Source organism: Callorhinus ursinus, unplaced genomic scaffold (assembly GCF_003265705.2).
Source record: "Callorhinus ursinus isolate GAN/ISIS: 27379988/994484 unplaced genomic scaffold, GSC_fseal_2.0 scaffold2, whole genome shotgun sequence".
Classification (NCBI taxonomy): domain Eukaryota; kingdom Metazoa; phylum Chordata; class Mammalia; order Carnivora; family Otariidae; genus Callorhinus; species Callorhinus ursinus.
Genome location: NW_027397064.1, coordinates 36,475,121 through 36,500,683, shown reverse-complemented (window position 1 = coordinate 36,500,683; position 25,563 = coordinate 36,475,121). Strand labels below are relative to the sequence as shown.

Here is a 25,563-nt window from a genome sequence, read left to right as displayed (position 1 = left end):
TTTATGGGGGCTCTTGGGTGGCTCAGTCGTTGAGTGTCTGCCTTCGGCTCGGGTCATGATCCCGGGGTCCTGGGATCGAGCCCCGCATTGGGGTCCCTGCTCTGTGGGAAGCCTGCTTCTCCCTCTCCCACTCCCCCCCACTTTTGTTCCCTCTCTGCCTCTCTCTCTCTGTCAAATAAATAAAAAAATTTTTTTAAATTAGTTTTATGTAGTGTGTCAACTATACCTCAATAAAAGAATTAGCTTTCTGTACAATATTTATTTTTTAAAAATTTTATTATTTATTTATTTGACAGAGAAAGAGATAGTGAGAGCAGGAACACAAGCAGGGGGAGTGGGAGAGGGAGAAGCAAGCTTCCCAATGAGCAGGAAGACTGATGTAGGGCTCGATCCGAGGACCCTGGGATCATGACCTGAGCCAAAGGCAGCCACTCAACCAACTGAGCCACCCAGGCGCCCCTCTGTACAATTTTTAAAGAATATACCTGTCTGTGATACTACTGTTCTTCATGGGTTGAAATGGGGTTTTTTCCTAAGCCTACCAAATGTCATTCCAAATACAAACTGGTTTTACAATTTTAATTGATTCTACTATTATATCTAGTTGCACTCTCTCAAACTGACTAAAAAAACATTTGCCATAGTTAAGACTCACAATTAAAACAAGGCTGAAAAACTGAAACATATTTGCATTGCATGACCAATTCAGAGTGTTAATTCTATAAAGCTGTTTTACTGTAATAAATATGCTAACTTAAATACGGCATCCTGTGGCTTACAATGTGGCAAAACACAACAATTTGGGTCTCTTTTTTGGGGGGGTCTCTCTTTTATTGTATTCTTCAGGACAGAGGTAAGTATCTATGATTCTAATAGCAGTTCTGCAGCTTTCTGAAGGATTAAGGAAAAAACACAAACAGTACCCCACTTCCAAGAGTGAAAAGCCTTAGAAGAGAACTTATAAGTTCTATGACACAATAAGGAAAGCATTACCTAGAGATCTATTGAGAAAGAGGCCACACATACCAGTCTCTCAAAAAATTGGAGCCTTCAAGGGAAAGAATCCAAAAATAACAGCTAAATACTTTGCCATAATGAAGAAAATTTCCTAATACACAAGGAACTTTTTATCCAAAAGGAGAAGCCATAGCCACAGTTCTCAAGATATGTTTTTATGAAACAGTGAACAAGATGACCTGAGGTTAAAAAAAAAAGGCTGCTTAAGATGAAAAAATAGCAATCTGTTCCCAATTCACAGAAAAAAATTTAAGTTCATGGATAAACTTCCCTGAATTTTGCTGAAATCCTTGGTGCCCACTACTGTATATCTGCTGGCAGACGTAAAGAGATGAAAGAGTAATATGATGTTCTATAAATGACACTAGGATTTCCAGGTGTCCTGCTAATTGAGCAACTTGGAAAATCATTAGTTTGTAGAGTTTATAAGTGAAATCTCATTCCAAAAAACATTCAACTACTAAAAGTACATAATTTAAGTTCTGGCGAGCTTGGGTTAGCCAATGAATGAAGACATTTTGATCCTACCAGAAAGATAAAGATGCTTTTTAAAAAAAAAAAATTTAAGCAAAAATGTCTATCAAGATACATCATGAAGTTTATAACATATTACTAAAAAAAGGATAAAATAGCTTGTAGTATTTTAAGTTAAATAAAAGTTAAAAGGATATATATCAAATTTCAAACAAGTAAAAAGGAAAAATTGGGGGAAGATTTAAAGCATCTTCTCACTTTTTCATTTTCATTGCATTCTATTAATTATTAAGAGTGATCAAAGTATTATCAGATAAAAATATATTTCTATTTTGAAACTAATTACAGTTGATATAACATATAAGGCTTCTACTTTTATAAAAGCAAAAAAAAAAGTATTAAATCCATCCTGCTGTAACAAAAGCTTTTACTCTACTGAAGTAATTTTTAGCTTAAAAATACATACTTGTTTAGTATCAGCATCAATAAGATCAAAGAATGCTCGAATTGTAGTCAATTGTAATTGTTTACACCTAAAGAATAAAATGTTACAATGTAACAAAAATTTATTTAAAAACGTACTTTTGATAAAAACATGCACAATTCTATTACTTAATGGAATATCTGAGTTTTCTTTACTGTTCTAAACTCTAAAGGTATTTAAGGAATCATTATTATTAAGAATATTTTAAACTCGAAACATATAAAAATAAAGCAAATTAAATCTTCTTGGACATTTGACAATGGAACTATCAGGGTCCTTCTGTTCTCCCTAAGTCTCCTTGTCCACCCCAGCTATAAACAACTGTCTGCCCCATCTTTATATGCCTAAACTTGTGCTTCTTGCAGACACCACTGACTGCACAGCCAGAGGAAAATGAAAAAAGAATCTTTAAGCTAAAACATATAGCGATAAGATACTAGGGTCTATAAGATTAAACCTTATTTAATCTATTTATATTAAGGGTAAATCTAACTCCTACTTGGTTTTTCATGTGATGCTCTAGAATAGTTAATGCTATATTAATCAAGTCCCTGAGTTTGGTGACTGGCCAAGAGCTCAGAAGATCCTATCACAAGTACATTTGATTCTGCCCAACTATGACAAACTCTAAAATTTTGACATTTGACACTAGCTTCATTTGAAACTCATGTTAGTGGTTCTTCAAGAGATGATTTTACAAGCTGTCAAGGGAACCTTGGTCAAACTGAGACAAAAACCAAGGTTAGAGTTCTAAGCCCTTAAGTCAATCTTTCTCCCAAATCTATTTACTTATGGACAAAGTGCTAACAAGACTAACAAACCAATAAATGCACTGATAAGAAAGAAGGGCCACCACAAACCACCAAAATAAGACTATTATATATTAACTTACCATACAATGGAAAGGTGGTCTGTTGAGACCCAGGTCTTAGGCACTGCTGAACTCTAAAAGGACAAGGAAAAAAAAAAATCCAACTTAAGCACATTTGTTATTCTCCCAAAGGTTTGAAATTCTCATAAGCTAATATTTAGAAACATGTAACATTAGTTTCACTATTTTATGATGCATAGACATATTTAAATGATGCATTCTTAGAAAGGTGATCCAAAAATATTAAGGTAGTTCCTGTATAAAATCAGTATCATTACTGCTTAGTCAAGCTTAAATTACCCTTCAAATATTATTAAAGCATCTAACAGATTCCTTACTGAAGTTTAATATCTAACTCTTTATTAAGAGTCTGAGTTTATGATTCTTTAAATAAATCACAATTATTTTAGTAATTTTAGTTTTGACTAGACTACTTTGATAAATTCTAAGATGTTACTTTTTAATCAGGTGTGCCTTAGAAATACCCAGCCTCAGAGAGCTTTTTCAAAATAAATATGCCTGATCACAATTCCAAAGCAATCAAATCAGACTCTATTTTTTTAGAGAGGGAGAGAATCTTAAGCAGGCCCCAACCTCAGCACAGAGTCCGATGCAGGGCTGGATCTCATGACCCTGAGATCATGACCTGAGCCAAAATCAAGAGTCAGATGCTTGAAAGACTGAGCCACCCAGGTGCCCCCAAATCAGACTCTTTCTCAAGTATGGTACAAGGTTACTTATTTTGAAAACATCCCTACATTAGGATATATATACTACTAGTTAGAGACATACCTGCAAAAGGCTCCTAAAAAATATAACTGTTTGAAGAAGGCTTCCTAACAATGGCACAGCACCCTTCAAGAACTAGAGACTCATTTTCATACCAGGTAATGACTTTCCTGTGAATAGCATCTTACATACAATAGGAAACATTAAGTAAATCTGATATTTTTCACAGTGTCTCTCTTTGTATTCAAGAAAGGGTTGCTTACTGTGAGCCTGGGTCCCTTAAAGGGACTCCTTCAAAAACCACCCACCAACTTAAACACATACCTAGGGCAGGTATAGGAGCAATATTTTTAAGTGCCATTATCTGTATGAGTGTATATTACAGCAGTTCAGCCTACCTTACTAATACTAAAACAACCGAGGTCTCTAACTTCATTTTTCTAGTCTCAATGGCTACAAATGTCAATTAACTATTCTTGATATAATCATCAAAAAACTGTTACTTCTTAATAATTACTTTTTAAAAGTAAACACATATGTAGATATATGAAAGGTTATAAGTTATTTGGGGGCTAAAATACTAAATAAAATTGAGACATTAACCAGCTTTGAGAAAATTCCATTAAGAGGTAAAATATTTTCATCAGAGATACAGAAATACAAGCTGCCTTGAAAGCAACAAATTATCAAATGGATTAGAAAAGAGGGACACAGATACACGTGTGCGTGCGCACGCACGCACGCACACACACACACACACACACACACGAAGAAACCAAAAGATAAGCTGCAGGAAGGGGCATCAATATAGCAACATGCTCCAGGTCAAGTCTAGAAAAAATTACATCCAATTTTATATTACTAAAATATCTGTGTTTACTAAAGAATTGATATTTAATGTTTTGAGGACTTCCAGCAAATATCTGCCCCAAATAATCAACATCAAATAAAACAATTCATACCAATAATGAGGTTTGAGAGATTTACCAATTTAGTTTCAAAGCTACTATGGTTATATCACAACTCCTCCGGTAGTAAGAAAATGGTGGGCAATAGTAGAATGGCTTAATAATTTTTGTCCTATGTGTGGCAAGCATTCAATAATACTTGGTTAATAAATGAACAGTAATCTAAGGTGGGGCAATAGGTAAACTGAGCAAGGGAGTATTTATGAAGAGAACAACCATGAAACAAAGCACTATCTCCTAAAAAGCAAAAGGAACACTGGATTTTTTTTAGAAATTAAGTTATATTTGGAGATGATGTGCCGTATACACATTTATACATACTATATACAATATCTATATACTGTGTGGAGTTAAAAAATTAAGATCTTAACTGAAGACTTCAAGGTTAAAAATACAAGAAATAATGTAAGTCCTAAAATGAAACTTGAACTCACTTTACAGAGGCTATGTATCCCAGTTAAAGACCAAATACTTGATGTCCTAGCAGGGAAGAATAATTAGCAAATTAATCCGTCAGGGTTCTGTTATACTATCAAAGCTAATTTTTAAGTTTTAAAATTGGTAAACCTTTACTCAAGTTTAGCACTCAAGAGTTTGATATTCCATTTCTATTGTATACAGCACTCAGATATAACAAGGGACACTTGGACTTCAGTCCACACTTTCTTACAGTTAAAACTCTCATCAGTGGGTAGGTACTTATTTTAAACAAGGAACAACTATTTGTAAGAGTCACTTTCATAAATAAGTCATTTTCACAAACTTTCTAAGATCCTTTTTACTTTCTGTGGACCCATGCCTCTGCCTTCCCAACTTATTTTTATTCATTCTTTCATAGTCTCTCTCTCATACACATGCACATACACACATAGCAGCACTACACCAACTCAGTAGTCATTTTTTTTTTAAGATTTTTTTTTTTTTTGACAGAGAGGGAGAGAGAATGCAAGAGTGGGAACACAAGCAGGGGGAGTGAGAGAGGGAGAAGCATGCTCCCTGCTAAGCAGAGGACCTGATGCAGGGCTCGATCCCAGGACCCCGGGATCATGACCTGAGCTGAAGGCAAACGCTTAACAACTGAGCCACCCAGGCACCCCTCAGTAGTCATTTTCAAACAACTACATATTTCTCCTTTCATACCCCACTATATCCATTCTGTTACTATTTCAGTAGAATCTTAAAAAAATTACCACAACGGATAAGGCACTGGTATGATGGCTTAATTTTGGTAGAAAAGTCAGTCCTGAACGAACTTGGTAATCCCGGAATCCTCCAGCTACAGAAAGCGTGGTTAAATTTATGTGTCTAGCATTTAGAATCCAATAGTTGTTTACAGTCATATAAAAGTCTGGTAGGAAATAAAGACACACGTTAAAAATTAGTCATTCCCTGCAACAATAAGGTATCTATGACACTAATATTAAATTGAATTTCTGTTTAAGCCATACTGAATTGTCTATAAACAATGAATGTTATTCATATTTCTCTATTCTGAGTAAAATCAGTATCTTTACAGAGTCTGTTTTCCATTAAATAATACTACAAATACTAAGAGTTACTGAAGTTATTTAAATAACTAACATAAAGTTATTATAATAACTTTATATAAATAAATAACATAAAGTTTATTAGCTTTGACAAGTCCATACATAAACAGGTCTCTATATCCCACAAGAATGCTGCTAGATCATGAGCCACACAGTATAGCAAGCAGAAACCCCTAAAATTCTACCAAAGATACAAGTTCACTATGCTAAGGCATTGTAGATCTTCCTAATCATGGCAGTGTGAGAGCTTAGCAGCTCTCACAGTACCACACAAAGTACTATTTAAGTTCTTAAAATACAATCAGGACAACAACAATCACTTTGGTCTTGGGACTTAATGCTGCTACGGAAAATATAAGGGTTAAGAAGGTTCTACTCATTTAGAGTTAAGTAACAGGTAGCTCAATAGGAAGAATCTACAATTTTTCCACTTTATTTATGGAAGATGAGAAAAATATAGTATCAAAGATTTGAGGCGAGGGAAGAGGAGTTCTCGTTTCCTTTTCTGATTATCAAAACTTAATGTACTTTCATCCTGGCATTTGATCCCATTGAGGGCTTCAAACATTTTGGAACAGCAAACTCCTCCCATTGAAGATCTCCACAGTATTTACTTAGAATGTGATTAAGGAGACCCATGCCTAAACACCTGCAGGTCCCGGGACAAGAGTACCAATGGGGCATACGTGGCTTTATGTCTAAATATTTAAAAGTAAAAATTCCAACTAACAAACTGTTAAATCAAATATATTTCGCTGCCTACTTGACAAATATATCATTGCAATAACCTGGAAGGCCGAGTACAAATTACAAAATTTGACACCTCAGATGGACACTAGATTATGGCAGCACAGGAAGGGCAGATCTCTGACCCATAACTGAACTCTAATCTCTTCTTCCCATTCCAGTTTCATCCTGCATTATAAGGATGCAGGATATCCAAGCTCTATCGGTACCTCATGTAGAGCCATTCCTTAGCCACAACTCAAGCTTACTTACATACCTGCCCTCAGGACAGATTCAGGTAAGAAGCCCACACAGGCCATGGTAGAAAAGTCTGAAGGTCTGGTTACCTAGATCATCATCCAGAAGTAAAGGCACAGCCTGCAAGTGGGGAGGCTGCTTGGTCTATATACTTCTCACCTTGTGGAGAATGGCAGTGCCAGAGCAGAGCCCTCTAAAGTGGGTTGCCCAGTGCACAGCTTCCTTCCCCCTATTAAAGGGCAGTATTTCCATCAAGTATAAACAGGGAACGGACTTCTGAAGGTCATATAGGTCTCCTAAAAACCTAAGATCTGCCATCCCTTGAACTTGTTTTTTTTTTTTTTATTCTAATTCTGGCTTAATGAAACATGAAATAAATACAGAATAAATAAGAAAGAGGCTTGCTGATTACTAGAAAGGCACCCTGACCCTAAGAATTACTTTCAGCCTGAACATTTCAGAGACAGACCATGACTACCCTTCAAAAACAATAAAATCAGACTCTTTTGAAAGCTCTTTCCTCAGAGTTTTTAAAGATATATTCTGAGTAATTCTAATTTAACATACATGGCTCATCCATATAAGATGTAATAAAAAAACTTCTCAATTGTGTTGACAATGTTATGACTTCTCTATGCCTTTTTTTTTTTCCTAAACCTACAGGTCATTTGTAATTATTAGAATTAGTAAAGCAAATTTAAGCAACTTCACTAAAATTAAAATTTTTTACTGAAAGATTTCTACAGGCAGTTTTAAATGTAATAAGGAAAAAAATGAAACTTAACTGTAGGTACTGTTGCAGCAGATATTCCAGCAAATAAATTACTCCTTGGCAATGTTATGTTAAAATGGGTGCTTTGGTTTGGAGTCAATAAGGTATATTTCTCATTTTCATCAAAATTAAGATAATGCAAATTTTGATAGGGTAAAAAGTGGTGTAAATTTACTGATCAGGACAAAATTCTTTGTTTTCAAAGATTTTCTTCTATCATATAATATTTCTTCTATCATACAATATTTCAATAAACAGTGAAGATAATACTTGACTTTCCTTAAACATGCAAATAATAATGATGCTCTAAGCATCAAGTGAAATAATCATACATCATGTAAAGTTCTTAATACAACACCCAAAATACAGTAATAAATATTAGCAATTCCTTCTCACCATATAAAGCATTAACAGATCTATTTATTTAAAACAAGGCATTTCTACTGTTTTACTTAAATATAAGCTTATTTTGAATAAAGTACTGGAAGAGTTAACAAAACACAGGACGTTTAAACATACTTTAAGAGACAGAGAGTCATCCCCAAGAGTAATTAAACTGATTCCCAAGTGTCTAGGGATTATAAAACACATGCTCTCCATGGTAAGATACTATGGATAGAGAAAACTAACAGCAGTTTCAATTATTAGCCTAAGATGAAAGTCTCAAAGAAAGATGCTCAGAAATGGAGGTGTTAATTTGAAACTGAGCTGCACACTCTTAAAGGAAGTAGGTGCAAGGATCTGTTTAATCTTAAACAACAATGGGGAGGTCAGTTAGTGTTTATGTAATAGTATTTACCTGTTATGAAACGATCTAATGGCATCACAGGAGCAACATGAGGGGTGGCTTGTGTGATAAGAAGATTTATCAGATCTTGTTTAAAATTTTTCAATGTAAGCAATGCTCTTGCAACAAGGCCACCCATAGAATGACCAATTATTGCCACACTTTTTGGAGCAAATTCTTGACCCTATTTTAAAAAAAAAATCACCAAGGCATAATGAAGTCTTAGTATCATAACAAAAATACTAAACACTTCCCTCTACATATAAGCAATTTTATAGGAAAAAGAAAATTAAACTATTTATATAACTTTGCATAAGATACAGAAATACATTTTCATTTACTTGTAATTAGTATATACATACCATTTTGTATTCTGCCAAATATTTTTAATAGCTACGCTTTGGTTTTCTGAACCCAAATCAGAACACCTGGTCTAGTATATCATGTCTTGCCATTTGCTATATTGGATACAAGAGTTGTAATTATATTTGGTGTATACCAGAATATTAGATTTTATAGGATATAAGAAGATCATTTATTTAAAATTGAAATCATCATAAAAATTTGGAACAATTATGGTTACCACAGCAATATAGTATCTCATCATATTAATATATCTTACCAAGTTACTTCTCTATTGTGCACCTGGGTTTAAAAAGAAACCAGCATTCCATAACATCTATTCACTGACAATTACATATTTTTATTTTTTTTATTAAAGATTTTATTTATTTATTTGACAGAAAGAGACACAGTGAGAGAGGGAACACAAGCAGGGGGAGTGGGAGAGGGAGAAGCAGGCTTCTGCGGAGCAGGGAGCCTGATGAGGGGCTTGATCCCAGGACCCTGGGATCATGACCTGAGCCAAAGGCAGACACTTAACGACAGAGCCACCCAGGCGCCCCAACAAAAAATTCCTTTTTTTTAAAATAAGCATTGCTTTTTAAAAAGTCCTTTCTGTCTCCATATAGTATCCTCAGTTCCATTACCAAACTTTAGCTTATCGCTCTCCACACTGATCCTTCATCTATGCCTTCTCTCCTGTTACTATGAATAAATTGGACCTTATGCAGAAAAGAGTTAACATAGTAAGCCTGAGACTGCCATCCTTATAATGGACTGCGTGTTTAAGTTGGCTCTGGGCTGTAGTCTGAGACCTTAAATCCTGGGATATTCCCATCATTTCCTAAATGCTAAAAATGAATCTGTTTTTGCACAAAATATGGTTTATGCTGAACACCTGCTGTCCTTCTGGTTGGGATTTCGGTACATGCTAGGCACAGGGTGTCTACGTGACCAGCCCCCAGTAAAAAATTTGGGCACTGAATTTCTCATGAGCTTCTCTCATGGACAACAGTTCACACATCACAATTCATTGCTATCAGAATTAAATGTATCCGGTGTGACTCCCCTGAATGGATATTTAGAAGCTTACACCTGGTTTCCTCTGGACTTCACCCATCTACCTTTTTTTTTCCTTTTCTTCTTTTTTTAAGATTTTATTTTTGAGTAATCTCTACACCCAATGTGGGGCTTGAACTCACAACCTGAGATCAAGAGTCACAGGCTCTACCAACTGAGTCGGTCGGGCACCCTACCCCATGCACCTTTTCTTTGCTGATTTTGCTTTATATCCTTTCACTGTAATAAACCAATGTAATAAACCACTGTATGGTTTATTATTTGGTTTATTATTATGGTATATATCAACTATATGCTGAGTCCTGTGAGTCTTTCTGGACAATCATCAAGCCTGGGAATGGTCCTGATGATCTCCAACACAGACCTGATCTTAGAAAAAGCCAAACTCTCCATATGTGCTCTGACACCTATCCCCTTTGGCCTTCTCAAGTACATCACTCCAGCAATTCTTCTCACTTTTTTCTTGCACTGTTATTTCTATTAGATCATTCTTGCTAGTATATAAATACAATACTATTTTCCCTTAAAAAAGAAACTTTACTCCCATTTTGCCCTTAGTGACCACATCTTTCTCTACATATCTATAGCGTAACTCATCAAAACAACTGCCTATGCAGTACTTGCCATCTCCAATTTCTTAACTTCTATACTCTTAAACTCATTCCAATTAGGCTTTCACCTCAACGCTCCTCCAAAACTATTTCAAGTCACCAAGGAATCTAATTGCCAATTCTCAATCCTCATCTTACTTGAACTATCAGCAGGATTTGACATAGATTACTTCTTCCTCTTTGAAATGATTTATTTGGTTTTTTGACAACATAATTCTCCTGGTTCTCCTCTTACCTCACTGGCTGCTTCTTTCTAGTTTCTTGTTGTTTCCTTCTCATCTCTTAATATGGGAGTGACTCAGGCCTCAGTCCTTCAGTCTCTTCTTTCACATCTTGACTCCATAATGATCACATACAGTCTCATGGCTTTAAATATATCTATATCCTGTCAACCCTCAAGTTATTATCTCCAGACTGGACCTCTTCTCTTAAGCTCTTAAACTCCAATTGAGTACCAACTACACTTGGGATGTCTAAAGTGCATCCCAAATCAAACCTGTCTAAAACAAAACCACCTATGTCTTCTTTGGAAAAATGTCTGTTCATGTCTTCTGCCCATTCTTATCTGGATTATTTTTTGGGGTATTGAGTTTGATAAATTCTTTATAGATTTTGGATCCTAACCCTTTATCAGATATGTCATTTGCAAATATCTTCTCCCATTCCATAGATTGCTTTTTAGTTTTGTTGTTTCCTTCACTGTGCAGAAGCTTTTTATCTTGATGATGTCCCAGTAGTTCATTTTGTCATTAGTAGACAGAGGGAAATAAAAGAGCACTGGGTATATATATAAGTGATGAATCACTAGATTCTACTCCTGAAACCAGTATCATTCTATATGTTAACTAGAATTTAAATAAAAACTTGAAACAAACAAACAAACAAAACACATCAGAATTTGTAAGATTAAAGTAGTGGTTAGAAGAAATACTATAGTCTTAAATGCTTAATTAAAAAAGAAAAAGGTTCAAAAACAATAATCCAACATTTTTTTAAAGGATTTTATTTATTTGAGAGAAAGCATGAGCAGGGGGAGGGGCAGAGAGAGAGGGAGAAGTAGGTTCCCCACTGATCAGGGAGCCCGACATGGGGTTGATCCATACTAATGGTCTTTAGGAAATTCAATGCACTTCTAATTTATAAAGTTAAAAAAAGTTTTTCCCCTAAATTCATGAGAGGTTTCTTATAAATTCAATTAAAACTTCAAAAACCACTGAGCTCAAAACAAGACTCCCCCCCACACACATATAAAAACAAAAACAAACCCTTTGTGTCATCTTCACTTTAACTTCCATATAAACAAATAAATGACTTAAAATATGTTGAATCCCTTAAAAAATGCTAATAGGTGATCACTATTGATTTGCATGCCTATCTCTTACCTTATAGAGTTTCAGAATTGTTTTAATGCATTCATGTACAAACTTCGTCTGTTTCTGAAGACTTCCACCATACAGTGCCACCAGTTCTTCATTGAAATTCACACTAAAGAAGTCAAAGTGGTACTTGAAGTCAATGTCTTCTGCTTTTCTAAGTGCAATAGAACCAATTGAACGAACTGCAGAGGAAAAGTGCAAAGTGTACATTAAACAAAATTTTTAAAAGTTGCAACCATTCTTGCTTCAAAGTCTCTTAACAAATAACTTTATCCCACACTCTGAATATAAACAACCTACTTCAGGGTGACATCCTTCAATGCTATCAATTTAGAAGAACAAACCGTTGTTTGTATTATATGTCTTGTGCCCTAAATGTTTTTTTTTAAATTTAAATTAAATAAAAAGTAAACAGGTCATTCATTCTTTACCTGCTTCCACTTGATTAGGAAAAATAACTAAAAGGGAGGGGAAGAATACTTTGAATAAGAAATGTTAGCCATCTGTATGAATAAGTCACACTTGAGGATTTTAATTTAAGAATGAGAAAATTCCTACAAGAAATATGCTCATCACTTGGTTTAGATACTTATGCTTGATTTGTCTTTGTCTTACACGACACCCAATCCATCAGTAAATCCTATCAACCTCTACTTTCTAAATATATCCCCAATCAACACTTCTCACCATTTCCACCACTGTCTTCCTAATCTAAGCACCATCATCTCTTGCCTTAACTACTCTAATAGTTTCCTCACTGGTCTACCTGCTTCCACACTGTTTTAGGTTTTGCTCTGTAAACCCTTCCACAGAATTTGTGAATTGCATTAATTGGCATTAAAAGTTGCAGTGTATGGGTTAGCAAACAAAATACCTATTTGCCATTCCATTTTTTTAACATACACAATTCACATACTATACAACTTATTATATAAAAAGTACAATTCAATGATTTTTAGTATATTTACAAAATTCTACTAATCTAACTTTAGATATTTTTTAATTACCCCAAAAAGAAAACCCTGTACTCATTAGCAGTCATTTCTTATTCCTCTTCTCCTCCCAATCCTGGAAAGTACTAATTTACTTTCTGTCCCTATGGATTTGCCTATTCTGGACATTTCTATAAATGGGATCATATACATGGGTTTTTATGACTGGCTTCTTTCACTTTTATAATGTTTTCAAGGTTTATGCACATTGTACCATGTAATTCATGTTATCAGGTAATTAATTCCTTAATATATAAAAGCTTTGGGTGTGCAGTTTTATAATTCAACACCTGTATACACTACAAAGTGATCATCACCACAAATCTATTTACCATCTATCATATACAACTGGCCCCCTTTGCTCACTCCCAACCTACTTACCCTCTGGTAACCACCAGTCTGTTCTCTTATCTGAGTTTATTTTTTTTTTAATTTTTTAAAAATTCCACATTTCAGTGAAATCATATGGTATTCGTCTTTTTCGGACTGATTCATTTCACTTAGCATAATTCTCTGAAGTTCCATCCATGTTATTGCAAATGGCAAGATTTCATTCCTGTTATGTCTGATAGTAGTAGATACTTGTCAATAGTAGTCTGACAAGTATGAGGTGATAGGTAGTTTTGATTTGCATTTCCCTAATAATTAGTGATATTGAATATCTTTTCATGCCTGCTAGTGACCTGTATGTCTTCTCTGGAGTAATGTCTATTCAGATCCTACATCTATTTTTCAATTGGGTTGTTTTTTGTTGAGTTATGTAGGTTCTTAATATATTTTGGATATTAACCTCCTATTGTATATATGGTTTACAAATATCTTCATTGAGTAAACTGCCTTTTCATTTTAATGGTTTCCTTTGCTGTGCAGCTTTTTAGTTTGAAGTAGTCCCATTTATTTATTTTTAATTTTGTTTCCCTTGCTTTGGAGCAAGATCCACGAAGATGTTGCTAAGACTAATGTCAAGGAGCTTACTGCCTATATTTTCTTCTAGCAATTATAAGGACTCAGGTCTTATATACAAGTCTTTAATCCATTTTGTTAATTTTTGTGTATAGTGAAAGATAGTGGCCTAGTTTCATTCATTTGCTTGTGGCTGTCCAGTTTTCCCAACACCATTTATTGAAGAGACTGTCCTTTCTCCACTGTATGTTCTTGGCTCTTTTATCAGAGATAAACTGACCATATATGTGTGGGTTTACTTCTGGGCTCTCAATTCTCTTCCACTGATCTGTGTGTGGTTGTTTTTTGTTTTTTTTGTTTGTTTTGTTTTGTTTTTGTGTGTGTGTGTGTGTTTTGATTACTGCAGCTCTGTAGTACAGTTTGAAATCAGGGAGTGTGATACTTCCAGCTTTGTTCTTTTTCAAGATTGCTCTGGCTATTTGGGATCTTCTGTGGTTCCATACAGATTTTAGAATTATTTGTTCTAGTTCTATGAAGTATGCCATTGGAATTGTGATAGGTGTTATCTGTAGTTGCTTTTGGCAGTATGAACATTTTAACAATATTAAGGCTTCCAATCCATAAGCACAGAATATCTTTCCATTTATTTATTTTTTAATTTCTTTCATCAGTGTCTTATAGTTTTCAGTGTAGAGAGCTTTCACCTCCTTTGTTAAATTTATTCCTAGGTATTTATTTACTCTTTTCAATGCAATTGTAAATGGGTTGTCTTAATTTCTTGTTATTAGTAATACAGAAACACCACAGATTTCTGTACATTGATTTTGTATCCTGCACTTTACTAAACTCATTTATTAATTCTAACAGCCTTCTGTGGAGTCTTAAGGGTTTTCTATATATGTCATCTGCAAATAGTGACTATTTTACTTCTTCCTTTCCAATTTGGGTGGCTTTTTAAAAATGTTTCTTTCCTTATTGCTGTGGCTAGGACTTCCAATACTATGTTGAATAAAAGTGGTGAGAGTGGGCATCCTTGCCTTGTTCCTGAAATTAGAGGAAAAACTTTCAGCTTTTCACCATTGAGCATGATATTAGCTGTAGGACTGTCATATATGGCCTTTATTATGTTGAGGTACATTCCCTCTATACCCACTTTGTTGAATTTTTATCATAAATGAATACTGAATGTTGTTGAATGCTTTTGCTACATCTATTGAGATGATCATATGATTTTTATCTTTCATTGTATTAATGTTATTGTATCATGTTGACTGATTTGTGGATGCTGAACCTCCTTGCATCTCTGGAATAAATCCCACTTGATCATGTATTGTTGGATTTGGTTTGCTAATACCTTGCTAAGGATTTTTGCATCTATGTTCATCAAGGATATTGGCCTGTAATTTTCTTCTTTTATGGTTCATTCCTTCTTATTGCCGAATAATATTCCATTATATGGATATAGTTTATTTACCCATTCTTTAGTTAATGTTGGGTTGTTTCTACATTTTAGTTATTTTGAATAGTGTTGCTATGAACATTTGTAAACAAGTTTTTGTGTGAATGTACATTTTCATTTTTCTTGAGTGGAACTGCTAAGCATAAAATTCTATGTTTAACATTCTGAAGAACTGCCAAACTGTTTTTCCAAAGTGGCTCTACCATTTTATATTCCCATCAGCAATGGATGAGTGTTTTGATTTCTACACACACACACACACACACACACACACACACACACACACACTTGCTATTATCTTTTAGATTATAGCTACTGTGGTGGATATGAAATGATTATCTATCCTTATGGTTTTGATTTGCATTTCCCTGATGATTGATGATGTTATCTTTCCTTCTCCACTCTTGCCCCTTTACAGCATATTATCTACACAGCAAAGCCAGAGTAATCATTTTTTTAAAAATAAATCACACCTACCATACTGTATAGAATTTAAAAATCTGACAATTCCAATGTTGTCAAGGATATGGAGCAAAGGGAACTATAATGTAGTATTTCTGGGAGTATAAGTTAGCACAACCAGTAAAAATAGAAGGATACATATAACCTGTGACATGGGAATAATGTTATGGCATACATCCTACAGAAACATGGGCTTATGTGATCCAAAGTAAGAAAAATGTTCTTTACTTGTAATTGCCAATAAATATAAATTACACAAGTGTCCAAAGACAGAATATTTAAACTATGGTATAGTCATATAATGGGATAACAAAGAATGAAAAAAATAAATGAACTTGGATGAATTTTTTTAAAGATTTTATTTATTAGAGAAAGAAAGAACGATGGGGGGGGCAGAGGGAGAAGCAGACTCCCTGCTAAGCAGGGAGCCCTATGTGGGACTCAATCCCAGGACCCTGGGATCATGACCCAAGCCAAAGGCAGACACTTAACCAACTGAGCCACCCAGGCATCCCAAACTTGGATGAATTTTTAAAACGTTGAGTAGAAGAAGCCAAACACAAAAGAATACATACTGAATGATTATGTTTATGTTACGAAGTTTAAAAATAACCCCCCAAAAGTGGATTGTATTAGAGATACACATTTAGATACTTAAACAATAAAAGTCAAGGAAATTTACTACCTTTAAGTTAGGATTGTGGTTACATCTAGAAAGAGGGGAGAAAGTTTTATCAGGAAGGAGCATAGAGGGCATTTCCACAGTACTGGCAATCTTCTACTTCTTGACTTAGATTTTGGCTATATGATTATTCACTTTATAATAATTTTTAATTGAATATATTCTACACATTTCCCTGTATATGTGTTGTATTTCAAACAATTAACAATTGACAAAAAGATTGGATTGTATCATTTCCTACCCAAAAACCTCTAATAGTTTCCCAACACACTTGGATCAAAATTCAGTCTTTTCCACAGCTTATATGATATAGCCTGAGGCTACTTTTCCATCCTTATTTTTTGTCACTTTCTCCAGGTTTTGTGGCCTTGAATGTACTAAGCATGTTCCTACCTTAGGGTCTTTCTTCAAATAGTCACATACCTCAGTCTCTTGCTGTATTCAAGCCTCTGCGCAAATGTTACCTCCTCATCCTGGCCTTTCCTAGCCACTTCAACTAAACTAGCCACCTCCTGACCCTATTTCTCCTTTATCCCTCACTCTGTTTTATTTTTCTAACTTTTAATATTACTGATATATTTATCTGATGGCTGTCTTTCCAACAAGAATATAAGTTTAACAAAGGGGAGGGACTTTATCTATCTTGGTCTGTTTTGGATCCCTAATACCTAACACACAAATATTTACTAGATAAATACATAACACTAAATGTTGAAAGAATTCTATTCTTTTTTTTTTTTTAAGATTTTATTTATTTGTCGGAGAGAGAGTGCATGCACAAGCAGGGGGAGCAGCAAGCAGAGGGAGAAGCAGGTCCCCACTGAGCAAGGAGCCCGATGCAGGCAGGACTCAATCCCAGGATCCTGGGACCATGACCTGAGCCCAAGGCAGATGCTTAACCGACTGAACTACCCAGGGTCCCTGAAAGAATTCTATTCTTATTATATAAAAGAATATGCCAGTTAATAACCAAAAAGCACTTTTTAAATGAAGTTACTTCCAGATTACTTGACTGTTATGCCAGAAATAACTGCTATTATCTCCAGGCCAACATTCAATTTGGAATCATACATAAAGGTTCCCTATCTTCACCTTTCTGTGTTCCCATCAGTATTTCTAGATCTAATTTAAATAGCTCCAAAAGAAAGAAACCAATCTTTTCTCTTGTTTGGCAAAACATGTACCAATTTACTTCTCTGATCAGTATTCTAGGTTATGTTTTCTGTACCTTCCATTTCCAACATAAACCTTTCTTCTGCTGATTCCTGAATCCCTGTATCATTTATCCTACCTACTCCATCCTGTTCTTTTTCTCCATCTTACTCTTTTCTAAGTGGTCTTCAACTATTCTTTGCACTCATTTTTTTGTCTCAGACAAAATGTCAAATATTTGTGTCTCCCAGTATGCCTAGCACAGTACTTAACACAGAGTATGTATCTGATAAATTCTTCGATTGAATTTTACAGCTTTCAAAATTTACTTCCAAGACTTACCTTGCTTATAACTTCCAGCATTACCAGGAAGAAAGAGAACTGGAATACCAGTCAAAGGGAGAATTTTGTGTTCTTCAGCATAGGATCCTTCTCCATAAAGATATAATTCATATGTAGGATAGCGTTTTGCCAGTTTCTTTGGAAGTTCTATTTTCTGCAGCAAAAAAAAAAAAAGAGGCAATTTCAATTTAATCAGTTGTATTAATACAATTCTGTCTACTGTGCCCAATTCTGAATTACACACATTTGAAACAGTATAAAAGTATTACTGATGATAAAACTGCACTTAATGCCCAAAGTAAGTTTTACTTTTAGTTTATTCATATGTAGAATTCATTTTGAATTATGTGAGTTTTGAACCATGCAGTCTTCAGAAATGCATAAAATGGAACTACCTGAAATTCTAATGAATACAAATTACTCAAAATAGCCACTGACAAAAGAAAAACACTGGGGTATGTCAGCAAATTACTTGTTAATATAGTTGGAAATGTACTTAATACAGTATCAGTATCAATTACACTTAGAAATGATAAAGGCTTTCCATTATCAAATCAATTCTTTTTTGCTATTTTAAACTGGTTTGTAATGCCTCTCCTTGTACTTAGGCCCAACTATATCGTCCAGTTGTTATATCATTCAAAGGAAAGTAAGCTTTCTGACCTCTCAACTTAATATGCTTCACAAATTAATCTGGACCTTACTCTGCAATTCATAACAAATGAGGCAGTAATTGATAAATTTTTTTTCAAAAAAATACAAATTAGGTCTTAATGTCATCCCCAAAACGTAGGCATGTATAAAAGTGATGGTAAAGTATAAGCCCTTCTTCTGCTCCTTTTTAAACTATAGAAACCATTAAAAATGAAGCCAGTTACACTGAACAGTAGATTTTATTTAAGTAGACATCAATGGATTTAATGATCTAGCAGTGCTGTACATGTGCTTGATAAAAACTTTAAGTACTGAATGAATTTTAAAGTCTGTAAGTGGTAATAACACTGAAAAACCTCACTGTTCTAAAAAACAGAATTCCGATCACTCACGCACATTCCTGAATATTCTTTTAAAAATATTACCATAAACAGTCTGTGTTAGTAACAACTGAAAACATCTTTAGAGACTGTGAGCTTATTGTTTAAGACAGTAGCAATTTTACCTCATCAAATACTCAAAATGCAGAAATACCAATCCCACGATTTGCTATACATAAACATATATATATATACATATATATACACATACACATATATCACATATATGGACTTCAACTCAAATTTGTCCCAATATTGACCATGCACAATATATAATCAAAAATGAAAATGATGCAATATTTTAAGTACATATTAAGCAAAAAGAAAACATGTGAGAACAAGTATACCACTACTCTTAACTCCTCCCAATTTAGTACACCTTTGGATATGACAATACATGAGTATTAGGTCATTCTTTTTAGTACATTAGCTAAGCAAAATTTTGAACTAGTTGAAAATTAACTCAGAAGAATAGGAAGCTAGGGGCATCTGGGTGGCTCAGTCGTTAAGCGTCTGCCTTCAGCTCAGGTCATGATCCCAGGGTCCTGGATCGAGCCCTGCGTCAGGCTCCCTGCTCCGCAGGAAGCCTGCTTCTCCCTCTCCCACTCTCCCTGCTTGTGTTCCCTCTCTCATTGTGTCTCTCTCTGTCAAATAAATAAAATCTTAAAAAAAAAAAAGAATAGGAAACTATTAGCAAATGGCAAAATTGCATTCCAGAGTACAAGGTGGGAGTGGCAGGTAGAAACAAGAAGAGTTTTGACCAGACTGAAGATAGAAAAAGTATAGCCGTATGAAAGGATGCTGATGAACAAAAAGAAGAGGGTCAAGGGATTTAAAAAAAAAACTTTTATAGCAACAAGACTCCCATATATTTTAAATTATTTTATCTAGATTATTTTAAATGAGAACCCCTCCCCAAAATAGACCTTTAATCAAAATCAAATTACCTTTATACTTAAATACTATCTCCACAATCCTGCCCCTGCTGTTTATCATCTCTTGACTCTACAGGTCCTTCTAATCTCTAACCTAGAACCCTTTTTTTTTATTTTTTAAAAATTTTATTTATTTGACAGAGACACAGCGAAAAGAGGGAACTCTTTCAAAAGACAAAAATTCTAACAAGTTCCCAAGTGCTAGAAAAATACTGATTCAAGAAACTAATGTCTTTATTTTACATGTACCTTTTTCTTGTGAATTAAAACTGGAAAATTAAAATTTGAGCTCCATAATTAATAAAAAAGAAGAAAAAGGAGATTTTGATCAAAATGAATAGTTTTAAAGATCTTACAAAGAACTCTCAGCCCTTTGCCCATCCCAACCCTAATAACTCCAGCTCAATAAAAAGACCAAGGGAGAGGTGAATCTTTGACTAGTCTCTCTTCCTGTCATAACCTCCCTGCTTCAATCCATAGTGCATACTGCTGTCAAGAAATACCTTGTGGGGTACCTTCCTGGCTCAGTCAATTAAGCATCTGACTCTGGTCAGGATTCTCAGGGTCGTGAGAGGGAGCCCTGAGTTGGCCTCCAGGCTGGGTGTGAAGCCTGCTTAAGATTCTCTCTCTCCCTTTCCCTCTTGCCCCTCTGCCCCACCCCACCGCTCAAATAAAATTAAAAAAAATTTAAAAAAATAAGAAATACCGTGTTAAAGCATACACCTCCTGTGTTTCCTGATTATATTAATAGATGATAAAGGCGTGAGTCAGACCCTCTAAAATCTGTCTCTAATTATTCTTACTGTTCTTATAACTTACACATGCCACATTTTAAAATTTTTAATATGCTTCAAATTCAAGACACAAAGGATATACAATGAAAAGGCTCTCTCCTACTCTTGGTCCTTTAGCCATCTAATTCCCTACCCAGAAGGCAACCAATGTTAGCAGTTTATATACTATCCATACCGCTTATACAATGTGTCCTGGTGCCTTGCCACCTTCACAAATGCTATTCTTTATTGCTGCAGTTTTCTTGTTTCTGCACTTCATGAACTATAAATATATGCCCTCTAATTAACCATGACTTCTCTGCAGCCTTTGACTACTGAAAAGGAACTTGGATGCTCTCTTCTGTGAAGACCCTCATATGCACTCATATTATCATTTAGCACATTATATATATTTTATTATTATGTTATGCTAATCACCATACATTACATCATTAGTTTTTGATGTAGTGTTCCATGATTCATTGTTTGGGTATAACACCCAGTGCTCCATGCAGTATGTGCCCTCTTTAATACCCATCATCCCCCTGCCCCCTCTCCCCTCTAGAACCCTCAGTTTGTTTCTCAGAGTCCATAGTCTCTCATGGTTCGTCTCCCCCTCTGATTTCCTCCCCTTCATTCTTCCCTTCCTATCTTCTTCTTTTTTTTTTTTTTTAACATATAATGCATTATTTGTTTCAGAGGTACAGGTCTGTGATTTAGCAGTCTTACACAATTCACAGCGCTCACCATAGCACATACCCTCCCCAATGTCTATCACCCAGCACATTATATTTTAACTGTCCATTGCATTCCTGTCTCCCCATTGTATTATAAAAGACATAAAAATTATAAAGACATAAAGGCACAAGGTCTGATTCATCTCTAATTCCCTCTCACCCATACCCAGTGTCTAGAATATACCTGACAGAATTATTCAATAAATTATTTGCTAAGCAAACCTCACACTTAATAACAAAAGTATGATGCGTATTTTCCAATATCAACATTTTCTTTCAGACAACAACTGTTAGGTCACATATCTGAGCACAGCCAAATAAATTACTGAATGGGAGAAAACAACACAGATGTTTCTTCTCCAATTTTACAATCTGCCTAAAACTGTTTGCTACCAAACAAAAGCTTTGCCTTGCTATCATAATAAAGCAAGAGCTTTAAAGGATAATGTGTATTTTTCCTGGTAGGTTTGTGAGATGTTCAGTTAACTCCGAACAAGCAAATTTTGGAAAACCAAAGGTAGAAAATGAATACTCAATTTTTTTTGCATTTTTTAAATATTTTATTTATTTAATTGTTTGAGAGACAAAGAGAACGAGTGGTGTGGAGGGGGAAAGGGGGAGAGAAAGAGAGAGAGGATCAGACTCTCTCCTGAGCAGGAAGCCCAACACAGGGGCTCTGATCCCAGGACCCTGGGATCACCACCTGAGGTGAAGGCAGACACTTAACAAACTGAGCAACCCAGGCGCCCCTACTCAAACAATTTTATTTTTTTAAGATTTTATTTATTTATCTGACAGAGAAAGACACAGCGAGAGAGGGAACACAGCAAAGGGGGTGGGAGAGGGAGAAGCAGGCTTCCCGCGGAGCGGGGAGCCTGATGCGGGGCTCAATCCCAGGACCCTGGGACGATGACCTGGGCCGAAGGCAGACGCTTAACGACTGAGCCACCCAGGCGCCCCCCTACTCAAACAAGTTTAAATTCAACACTTCATTTTTACAAATAGGTTCAAATTCCTGTCCCACCTTTAATTTTTTAAAATGGAGAATAAAGTTGAGTGTGTTTCAACTACCTTTCATTTCCTCTAAAATTTGGCTAAAGAATATGCAAATTAGCAATTAAAAAAAGCGTCAAGAAGAAAACCCAATGTCATCTCAAATGCTGGACATCAATCTGCAAACAATTAGAAAGCTTACTATAAAATATGACTAAAAATAAGCAACACATATAAAATATATTTAGAATATATATTCATTAAAAACCACTGGTTCTTAATAGAATTACTGTTATTCAGAAATCTCACTATATTTCAAAATGACTCATTTCTATAGACACGTTTTAACTGTATTTCTAAAATAACACAATCTGGTGTGCACAACAAAAGGTCTAAGAATCAAATATAAATACTGAAATTAACACAGCTTTTTACATCATAAAAAAAATAAAAGTCTACTGAAAATGTGTATCAGAAACTCTGGCTGCTGTAATTATTACTGTACTGACAAATTATTAATAGTAATGGAAGTGTAAAATCTCAAAAAGGGAATCTAAATCAAAATAACTAAATACAAACTACTCGACAAAAAAAAAAAAAAGGCCAAATAGCTCTTTTGCACTAGCTAATTTTCTGTCTTTCCAGTTAACTTTATGAGGCAAGAAATGGATCTGTGAGTCTGTACGCTTTGTTCTCAACACTAAGCAATTTCCACTACTGCAGATATTGAAATAGCTTCAATAATTGTGGACAATCTCAAAATAAATAGGAATTAGTTCTGTATCATTCCAGATAATTGTTTTAATCAAACTCTTCAATGCAATACAAAACTAAAGTGACCTACTTCAACCTGTTGAGTTTCCCAATTATTAAACCACATTAAAATTAAAGATTATAAGGGCTCTATTTTCAGTTAAAAAAAAAACTAAACTAAAAGCCCACATAATTAACTATGCATAGCCTCTGCTAAACATAAACCAGGATATGTGCTTAGAAACTGAGACAACAGTAACACGTTAAAATCTCATTCAATAGTATTTGATATCAAGTTTTTCCACTCCCTTATAAGCATTTTTTGCTTATTGATGCAAAACCAAGATAAGGATCTCAAAACAAATGAAATCTAAACTAGAATTTTGCCCATGGGGAAAAGATGTTCTTCAGCAATCTAAACCTTAGGTAGTTTTAGGATCTAAATAATGGCATTAACCAAGTAATATGCTCCTCCATAACGACCTGTACAGAGAGGCAATTACGATCTGCATTCTTCACCTTAAAAAAAAAAATCTGCTATGGTTTTAAAAGTATACTTAAAATACGTTTCATCAGTAATATAGTCCATATGCTTTTTAGGGTAGGGAGTAACCATTATAACATGTATTCCATAATTGGGAGATGCGTTTAGAAATAAAAGAATCATTCAGGAGAAATTTCTTTGGACAGTTGTGTATAATTTATCACCACAGCTGGTCATGAATGAAATTCTAGATTCTACTATGTTGACCTGAGGAAACAATTGTGATTGAAAATACTCAAAATGGAACTGAAGAGGTGGGGGGCAGAGTGCGAGTACGCGCGCCAGGAAGGCCGGGTCTCTCTTAAATTGCAAACACAGTGAGAAAACAAAAACACTATGAAATAGATTTTGTATGCAACGGCTAAGAGACGACATGCATAAACACAGGTTTGTATGTACACGCATGGACCCATAACCTACAAAACCGGAGGCTCCGCCAACTTTACAGGAGGAAGACTCAATAGTTTTCCATTTAATTACTTATCACGTTTAACCTTTCACACTGGAGTAAAACCCTGGAGTCGCAAAGGCAGTCTTGGGATCTAGCCATTACACACTCTGCAGAAGCTCAGTCCCTTTCTAGAAAGGCGAAAGCTGACGTGCAAATCACTGCGCGGGATGGTGAGAATTTAGGCGAGTGGAAAGAAAAGAAGGGTCCAGGGGCACCTGTTAAGATAGGAACGCAGGGAAAATGTGGTTTGGGTTCGGGAGAGGGGCTGAAGTTGCGTCTCTAGGAATGGGGGGTAGGGGTGGGCCCGTGCAGTCAAAAGAATCTGTACCTGGGATTTGGAACCGGCAAGGGGGAGGAGGGACAGGGGAGCAACGACGAGGGGGCCGGGAGCATGCTTCAGGTAACCTTCTACCTGACACCCCACTGTTGAGAGGACACAAAGGGGAGGGTGGGAGGGAGGGTCTGCAGTGTCTTCCAGAGCTAAAGAAAACAGAGACGAGGTTGGCATAGGAGGCCAGCAAGGCGCGGGAGCCAAAGTGGGGAGAAACCTGCAGGAGGGGCCCGAGTCTCGGAGCGCCCAGGTGAGAGACAGCCGAACCTCACCTGATACTCCGGGTACTCAAACATATAGCTCATACTGCACTTGTTCTCCTCGAAGCCGAAGAAGACGTCCCACAGCCCCAGGGTCGCCATGATAACCATAAGGGCATAAAACGCCAGGTTCCAGAGACTGACTGACTGAAGAAACATGGTGCCCCCGCCGGCGCGCGGCCCCAAATCCTTACTGAATCAGCCGAAGAACGCCTACCGACCAGCGCCAGACTGAAGCCAGAGCAGCGCGCGCCTGCGCAGACGCCCAGCCCGCCCGCGTGCCCGCCGCGCAGTGCGCCTGCGCGCAGTCGGCCGCCTGCACCTCCTGCCTGGCGTTTAGATGAGAGAAGAGGCGGCGTTTGCGGTGGGAGAGTGAATCTGAGGGGAAAGAGAAGGGGAGAAAGCGGCGTGGGCTGCGCGAGAGACCGAGGGGGGAAAAGGGAGGGGGCGAGGAGAAGGAAAAGGAGGAAGGGGGTAGGGAAAGGCTATGAAAGGCATAGCCTTTCATAGGAGGGAAAAGAAGAGGGCGCGGGAGCCTTGGAGGCGAGGGGGGAGGGGGAGGCGATCACTGGTGGGGAGCTGACCCAGCGCGGGAGGGAGGCCATCAGCGCTTGGGGCTATCCGCTGTCATGTCGCAGACATCCTTCCCTGCGCAGTTTAAAAACCCTTCCCGTTCATTTTTGAAATGCCTCAGGCCTCTACAATTTCGTTTCTCCCA

At 36.1% G+C, this 25,563-nt stretch overlaps 1 protein-coding gene across 3 annotated transcripts in view; it reads right to left on the bottom strand.

Annotated features, from left to right (window-relative positions):
• The window catches only part of PGAP1 (post-GPI attachment to proteins inositol deacylase 1), a 68,862-nt gene extending 43,791 nt beyond the window's left edge, over positions 1–25,071 (bottom strand). For 2 of the 3 annotated variants that reach the window (XM_025894213.2, XM_073880875.1), the window contains exons 1-7: positions 24,858–25,071; positions 18,035–18,188; positions 12,049–12,224; positions 8,646–8,817; positions 5,734–5,891; positions 2,868–2,920; positions 1,958–2,024 (exon numbers count right to left, since the gene is read on the bottom strand). In XM_025894213.2, coding sequence (XP_025749998.1) covers positions 1,958–2,024; positions 2,868–2,920; positions 5,734–5,891; positions 8,646–8,817; positions 12,049–12,224; positions 18,035–18,188; positions 24,858–25,004 — 927 coding nt within the window. In that variant the 5' untranslated portion in view covers positions 25,005–25,071. Of the gene's footprint in view, positions 1–1,957; positions 2,025–2,867; positions 2,921–4,977; positions 4,988–5,733; positions 5,892–8,645; positions 8,818–12,048; positions 12,225–18,034; positions 18,189–24,857 lie in introns of those variants that run through there. The other variant, XM_073880877.1, reaches the window with a different exon arrangement.
• Between the last annotated feature and the right edge of the window lie 492 nt (positions 25,072–25,563).